Genomic DNA, 8,610 nt, shown 5'->3' with positions numbered 1-8,610 from the left:
AATACCAATTTAGCCGAAAAATCCTTAGACCTTATAATAGCACAAATATATATATATATATATATATATATATATATATATATATACACATACACACACACACACACATACACACACAACACAAACACACATACACAATAGCCCTAAGGCACAGCACTGCTGCTGTAAATGTGTGTGGCAGTAGAAAAACGACAGGATCATTACTGTATGATGGTGCTTAAATGCCTTTTAAAGTGCATCGTCTCTCGCAAACATATCCACTAAAAACCGGTGCTGAACTAGATCTGAGGTGACGTGCGTCATCTCGAGCCACGTGGTTTGACTTCAGGGAGAAACAGCGTTTCAAAATACACACCGAAACCCGAAAACTCTGGGAAGAAAATGGAGACAAACAAAAACAGACAACCCCCAGTCACCACCCACATGCCCACAGGTTGCACTACATTTACACTTCCTCCGACAAAGCTAGCACCTCGCAGAACAGAGAGCTAGCACTGCGCTATGGCTCAAAGCCGAAGCACTCCGATGCTTTAAGTGATATTAGAGCGCAGTGCAGTAAGAACAAAGCTACACAAATCAATAAGAACCACATGATCCAGATAGACGCAGCTCTGACACATGTTAACGCCTGCTAATGGGAACTAGCGGGAACTTTGTGACGTGCGTCACGCTGCGGGGGAAAAAAACTGCACTGCAATGCTGACGATAAATCTTCACTTTGCACCTCAAAATGAAGAACAATGGAGTTGGTCATGGGCGATAGGACACAAATCAGGATCACATGGGAATTTCTTGCTCGCTCGCGCTCTCTCTCTCTCACACACTCACACACACATGATGGAGAGCCTTGGGCGGGTTGTTATCTCTCCACCACGAGAGGCACATGACACAGGCACCAACAGACCTGTGACATCGCAGTCATCCACAGCTCAGCTCAGTGCCACTTCCTGTTTATGAAAGCGCGTTTAAAAAGAAGAAGAAGAAGAAAAGAAATCAAATAAAGCTGTGTGCTGTATGAGGAAGTAAAACCATCACACAGAGACAGAGAAAAAAGGAACATGACAGGAAGCCCTCCCTGACGAAATGGCGCTTTAAATACATGGACAGGAAATAAAAAGTACCAGCTCACCAAACACGCTAGGTGTGTTATCCACGATAATAAGTTATACAAATTCAATACGTACTCGAGTGAAAATCTTCACATCGACAGCGAGGAAAAGAAACAACAACACCTTTTCTGCCAACAGCCAAGAGCCAATGTTCACAATAATAATAATAATAATAATAATAATAATAATAAAAACCAACCCAGCATGCATTTCCTCAATCAGAGCACCGGGTCACTGCCATGTTGCTTCTCCAATACGTACACCCTCAGGGGGCGAATGCAACATGTACAGGAGTGATTCATCGCCTTAAGAGCTCGCAAACCTCAGAGCGCTTCCCGTGTGAGCTGAAAGCACTTTATCTCTACTTAATACCCATAACCATTATTAGACTCCAGCAGCTCTGCGGAGAACGTATCTTCGCCTAGCCCGAGCTCCGAAAGAGAGGAATGAGAAAAGCTCACACATATGTAATTATGACGTGACCAAAAAAAAAAAAACGCAGAGGGTTTACACGGCATGATTTTAAGCCTGGTTTTACTCTCGCAGATGAAAATCAGACATCGTAAAAGAATGCTCTGGTCGTGAGGGAGATTGGCGGTCTGAGAACACGTAAAGTGACGCACACCGCCTGCCGTTGTGACCAAAGACGTTTGATGACAGTTCTGGAAGTATCTGGAATGCTATGACTCAATACAATTGTATTCATTTAGCAGTTTTAACAATGGACATGAACCGCAAAGAAGCTTTACAGAAATCCGGATACCAATTTTTAATTTAATAACTGTATCACTAATGAGCGTGGCAAGGAAAAACTCCGTGAGACGACATGAGGAAGAAACCTTGAGAGAAAACAAACTCAGAAGGGTTTTATCATCATCATCATCATCATCGGAGTGACCCTGGATAGTGCGATTATAAATCATTTCTCTACTATAACTGTACACTACATCAGCAAAAAGTGCTCATGAGTCCCGCCAGGAATTTTTTTCCCATTTTGTGATCGCAGAAATGAACGCAAAATCACACAAACTCGGTTTGCGTGAATATTCGGAGGCGCTTTTCAGAATTATCGCGGATTTTCCAGATTCGGGCCGAGACGCGTCATGTGACGTAATCACGTCAGCCAAAGCCCTCTTCGATTCACGTGCGTCGAACACGAGTACGGCTAAAAAGTCTCGTTTACCAGCAAACAAACATCGCTGCGAAACAGCACGCAGAACAATTTGGCTAATTCAAGTAGTTTTCCAAAAAAAAAAAAAAAACCCTCGATCGGAAATCGCCGCGACGATCCTAAAAACACTCGGCAAACTCCTGTACGGACTGGCTAGTTGTGTAAACAAGAACATGATTATGAGCATCAGAGTCATTCCCAAACGCATGAGGCTTGTCTAAAAGCCACCAATAGAGTGATGCCACTGCGTGACGTGAAAACCAGAAGACAGTCACATATCTAGTGCGGAACGTAAATGAAACTTGGGGTTTAAAAGAAGATCGAATGCCTTTTTTGAGCTGTTCATAGCTATGACCCAGCCACGAACGTCTCTAATCTCCACCAAACGTGCTTTCTCTCAGCATTACTTTGCAACTATTATACCTAGAGCTTGTTTCCGAGCGTGTGTTTTCTGAACAAGCCCGGATCACGCTGATTGATGATAGAAGCGTCTGTAATCTCCTTGAACTGCGAGTCCTGCTCAGTGTAAAACCAGCCTAAGACAGTTCTCAGAGACAGATACGTGTTCTCCTAAACCGTCCTCCGTCAGCTGGAATGTGACTCCTGCTCTTTCTAAGAGCATGCGAAGGTCACATGACACGCCTGCTCCTCCGCGACCCCAGGCACGCGTGGCAAAGTGCCTTCCCGAGCACAGCGCTACGATATGCTACGCTACGCTTCTCCGTGTTTACAGTTGCATCTAAATGCATTAGACAGGCTCATTCCCCCCGGAGAGCAGACCTGTCAATCAGAGCATGCTACTTAGTGCCATGATTGCACCTCACTTCTTTAAAGCAGCTAATAGACCGAGACGAACAGCGTTACTCAGGCAGCTTTCGTTTCTATGCAGCACTAACCATATTATAACCACCACCGTTACATATCAAGACCATCTGGATCGATCAGCTGAGTGTCGTATACATTTTAAAACCAGCTCTCATGTCAAGAGATGATCTGAGAACGTACAGGATAAAGGAGTGCAAATATGATCAACGGACACCAGAAAAGAGAGCTCGAGAGAGATATGAAAGATGTTTTGGTTTTGTCGTACAAGATCAAACTTCCCGTTCTTAGGTCATACAGAGTGGTTTTTTGTCCTGTGGGTGTCGCGTTATTTACCACGCCGTGCACTCACACAAACAAACTCGGTCAGCTTTCGTTTCTCTCCAGCATTAACCGCATAACAACAACAACAAACCAGGACGTACCACAACCATTTTGTTCAGAAGGGTGTCGTGTATCTTTTGGAAAAGCGTCTCTCCTGTCAGGAGATAATTCGTGAACGTACAACGATAAAGGAGCGCAAACACTGGGTATATTTTTTAAAAATGCAATTTGTATTAAAAGTCTTTTTTTTTAAACATTCAGAACAGCCGTTAAAAAGCCGGTCTGCATTTTAAACGTACAATCGGATTAGAATTTCAAATGATACATCACATTTTTTTGTTGTTAAAAAAAAAATATATTAAAAATAAAACAACGAACCAAAACAAAAACACTGGTCTAGAGGAAGTGGATTATGGTTGTAAGTCAGAGAGCTCCAAGAGCCGCAGTACCTGTCATTGTTTAAACCCTATTTGGCCAAAAAAATAGACCAGCTTTGAAGAAAATGGAACTAAAAAAACAAAACAAAAAAAAACAAACAAAATAAAAACAATAACGAAAGGCCAAATTGTGAGCCAAAAGAACGTGACTCCTTTGACATGAGGCGTTATAAACACTTTATAACCCCTTTTTTTTGTTGTTGTTTTTAAAGTGTAACAGTTTAAGTACTTTGCCATTAAACTTCCTCAGACCTTCTCCAGGTTGGCACTAAAAATGGAAGGCACTCGACGCACGGCGTCATCACGACGTCCTTACGTCACCACAGTAAGGTCCTCGCGCACGCTGAGTCAAAGAAAAAAAAACAAAAACAAAACAAAACACAAACACCAACAAACGTCACTGTGAATTGTGACAACTTCCGTCGACTCTTCTTTTCTTTCTTTTTTTTTATTAAATAAAATACAACACGAAAAGAATCCCAATGGTTTGTTTGTTTGTTTGTTTGTTTGTTGTTTTTTTTTGCAGATCCTTCGGAGTCGTCGCGTGCAGCAAAACGTAATCCTCCATTGCGCAATTTGGCTTCCTAAAGTTGAAGTGAAGTCCGTATTTATTTATTTACTTACTTATCATCATCCTCGCGAGACCCCGGGCATCACATTTTTAAAAGAAAAAAAAACCGCAAAAAAAACAAAAAAAACACACTACTTCCGGCTCGAAGACGTCGTTCAGTTTCCATAGTTACCAGACGCCACTAGTTACCAATAAGTGTGATCCGCGTTTCCAAAAAAAAACCGGTAGTGATACTGCAAAAGCAGGCCAAGGATGGGATTACTAAATCCTGGCAAAACAACAACCCCCCAAAAAAGTTTTACGAATCAGTTTTTCTAAAAAAAAAAAAAAAAAAAAAAAAAAAAAAAAAAAAAAAAACACAAAACAAAAGAATAACCCACATAAACTAGGCACCAGGGAGACAACGTTTGAAAAAAAACAAAAAAAAGGAAGAAGATAACAAAAACAACCCTGGGTTGGTTTGTCAATCCCAGAACATTCAAGTATTCTGTCATTGTAAACACTGATGCACTTTTCCCCTTCTCTCTTTCTCGTATTACGCATGTGCAAGACAATTTAGGACACTTTAAAAAAAAATACTGATGACATTGAACACCAGAAAGGGATTCTTTAGAGAGACAGAGAGATAAATTCGCGCTTTGTTTGTTTGTTGCTCAAACCTCCCGTTGAGTCACGTTATTTACCAAGTCGCGCGCGCTTACAGGGGTTGCGACTGCAAAAGTGAGGGGAAAACAAAAACAACTAAAGACAACAAATCCGAATGGTGTGTTTTAGAGAATGACACAGGAGGAGCAGCACTGCTCGTCCCCGTTGGGCGTCGCGGCGTAGTTCATCTGGCGCACGATCTCCGCGAACAGCTCGTCCACCGAGCCTTTATTTTTGGCCGAGGTCTCCATGAAGGGGCAGTTCCACTCATCAGCCAGGGCTTTACCCTCTCCTGAGGACACCTCCCGCTCGCCCTCGAGATCCACCTTGTTGCCCACGAGGATCATGGGAACCCGCTCGTAGCGCTTGACCCGGATGATCTGGTCTCGCATGGGTTTGATGTCCTGGAAGCTCTGCTGGTTGACCAGGCTGTAGACCAGGATGAAGCCCTGGCCGTTCTTGATGTACAAGTCGCGCATGGAGGCGAACTGCTCCGTGCCGGCCGTGTCCAGGATCTCGAGCACCGACGGCGACGAGTCCACCTCGATCTCCTTGCGGTAGAAGTCCTCTATCGTCGGGTCGTACTTCTCGATGAAGGAGCCCGTGACGAACTGGACGGTCAGGGCGGATTTGCCCACGCCGCCGGAGCCGAGCACGACCACTTTGTATTCTCGCATGGTCTCCTCGCTCTCACTCGCTCTTTCTCTGTCGCCTTAACTCCTCCACCCCTGCTGGGTCTTGTTTTACCCCCCCTTTTAACGCCGTCCGTCCGTCCGTCCGTCCTTCCTTCCCGCGATTACCGCAGGCTTAACCGTCGGATCCGGGCGGTGCCGTGTGTCCGGTGATCCGGGCCGTGCATCAGAAACCTGTCATGATCAGCCTTTACTCTGGACCTAAATATGCCAACAGTGTCTGTCTCACTCTCTCTCTCTCTCTTTTTCTGAGGAAGTGATCATCAGTATACACACACACACACACACACACACACACACACAGAGACACACACAGGGCGCGTCTCAAATCGCGCGCATGCACAGTCTTTGCCAACACCTTCTAGGGGAAAATAGTCATTTGCATACTAATTATTCATCATGATCAAGGACATATATGAAATTCCAAATGATAGGAGCGAGACTGTAACATAGAGTTTTATCCGAACAGAAAACAATATACTAGATTATCGTTTATTTATTAAATAATTTTTTCCTATACCAAGAACTTGTCTTTGGTCACGGCACCACGAACGAAACTTTTACACATTGACCGGCTACTAAACTCTCCATCGAGGACACGGGCCAAAAGAAGCCGGGACAGCGAGTAGCCGTGAAGGAAAAACGTTTATTGCTTTTATCGCTTAAACACAATATAGTATTTTAACGCAAAGTAAAAATCTCCCTTTCTAGATAACCCGCATTCATTCAGCCGTACATCGCTGATCAGAAGGACATCATGAGGACATTTCCCAAAATGTTGATTATTGTTGTATTAATGTTAGATTTTATATTGAGAAATATCACATCTATACAGCTCAGGGTATTTTCCTGAGTGAACAAGCAAGAAACATACTTTGGTTTAAAAGTCTTTTCCTGAGTGCCTTCAGAGTGAAGTAAAATCAGAAGATTGGGATTTTTCGTTTTATTGAGTATGCAAATTTATGCACACTTAATTAGATGCCTCATTTGCATAAACTAATTTAAACTTTTGGCAAATATTCCAAGACAAAAAAATACTTCTAAGAATACAGTGCCCTCCACTTAGATCTATCTATCTCTCTATCAATCTATCTCTCTATCTATCTCTCTATCTATCTATCTGTCTATCTATCTATCTATGTATCTATCTATCAGTCTATATATCTATCTATCTGTCTATCTATCTATCTGTCTATCCATCCATCTATCTATCTATCTATCTATCTATCTATCTGTCTGTCTGTCTATGTATCTATCTATCTATCTATCTATCTATCTGTCTATCTGTCTGTCTGTCTATGTATCTGTCTATCTATCTGTCTATCTATCTATCTATCTATCTGTCTGTCTGTCTATGTATCTGTCTATCTATCTATCTATCTATCGATCGATCGATTTATGTATCGATTTATGATTTATGGATCGATTTTTTTTTTTTTACTTGGATAAACCTGTGCTGTGTTTTTAATTGTTTGATATCCGTGAGATCAGAGTATTTTATTTTTATTTTTTTTTTAAACAAACGATCAAAAGGTTGAACAATAAAGACAAATTTTTCACAGCCTTCTTTGCTCATATTTACCAAGGGTGCCAATATTAATGGACTGCACTGTATCAACCTGCAAATACTGATTGTGATATCTAGTGCGTGTGTGTGTGTGTAGTCCGCATGCTGCTCGGTATAGAACTCACCCTGAAACGCACACTTCCTGCCCCTCCCCTACCCGAACCGCACAGCGCGCGACGTCACGCCGAGTTCCTTAAAGGCACAGTGCGCTTTTTTCCCCACAGCTGTGAGAAGTTCCGCTCACGCACCACGCCTTGTTCATGTGTGTCGCAATCGGCCGTGCGTCATCACAACATTGTGAAAGAATTGTTGGTACAACTATTGTTCCAGAAATTATAGTGGATTAAGGATATATTTATTGCAATTATGAATCAATTGATGTATTAGTATAATGAGGTCAGGTTTTAATAAGCTCAGGTTACTTTCTGTGTGAGGGTTCGCATGTTCTCCACATGTCCCTGTGCCATGTTTCCTCCAGGCAGCGGTGGCACCACTACTCGAAAAAAAATTTTGTCTGAGAGAAGAGGTACATCTGTCATTTGTCTATAAAAAACAAACAAACATACAGACATATTAAACATACTAACTATATATATATATATATATATATATATATATATATATATATATATATATATATATATATATGTATATTGCTACAGCGCCAGGGTCTGATTATAATACAATAACAGGGCACAACACACCTTTTAATGAACGTCAGCGTAGTTTGTTTCCACCTCACACCCATCATTTTGTGTTTTACTCCTCGGCAGCTAATAACATCAATAAAAAAAAGAATAATCCGTCAGATAACGCTCATTAAAATCTAAAATATGGTTTAAAAACCGAAGACGTGTTCACGTTACGCGATTTGTCACTGTCTGTTTGGCTAAACGTTTTTCCAGCAAGTCTTACTTACTTTATTTGAAGGATGCAATTTGAGGAATTGATTTAGAATACAGAATATGTGCATATGTCACTTAAAATATTGAAAGGTTAGCGATAATGACTCAAGACACCTTTATGAAGCAGTAGAGAGCACCAAAGCTCGGTTAACCCCCCCCCCCCCCCCCCCCCCCCCCAGCTGAACTGCTTGGTTTTTCAACCGAGTCAGACCTGTCTGTTATTGCCTGAAGGGCTGGGTCACCGGCCCAGTAGTTTGAAAAGTGCCGGGTCAAATGCCAGCTTGGCCTGCCTGCAGGTTCTCTGGTTTCCTCTCATCTCCAAAAACATGTCAGTATGTAAATTTGATAAAAACAACTCGCCCCTCGG

The 8,610-nt window shown here is 42.2% G+C and overlaps 1 protein-coding gene across 1 annotated transcript; it reads right to left on the bottom strand.

Moving 5' to 3' along the window:
• Positions 1–3,635: 3,635 nt before the first annotated feature.
• LOC128607027 (ras-related protein Rap-2b) lies at positions 3,636–6,541 on the bottom strand. The gene has a single exon (XM_053623643.1). It carries the CDS (start codon positions 5,754–5,756, stop codon positions 5,205–5,207), a length of 552 nt encoding a protein of 183 aa, XP_053479618.1. The 5' UTR covers positions 5,757–6,541; the 3' UTR covers positions 3,636–5,204.
• Positions 6,542–8,610: the final 2,069 nt, after the last annotated feature.

Source organism: Ictalurus furcatus, chromosome 4, assembly GCF_023375685.1.
Source record: "Ictalurus furcatus strain D&B chromosome 4, Billie_1.0, whole genome shotgun sequence".
Lineage (NCBI taxonomy): Eukaryota > Metazoa > Chordata > Actinopteri > Siluriformes > Ictaluridae > Ictalurus > Ictalurus furcatus.
The sequence above is the reverse complement of the archived record's forward strand: the minus strand, read 5'-3'. Positions and strand labels throughout refer to the sequence as shown.

What these genes read in the sequence shown, in the direction of transcription:
- LOC128607027 (XM_053623643.1), bottom strand. Translation starts at nt 5,756, where the DNA reads ATGCGAGAATACAAAGTGGTCGTGCTCGGCTCCGGCGGCGTGGGCAAA.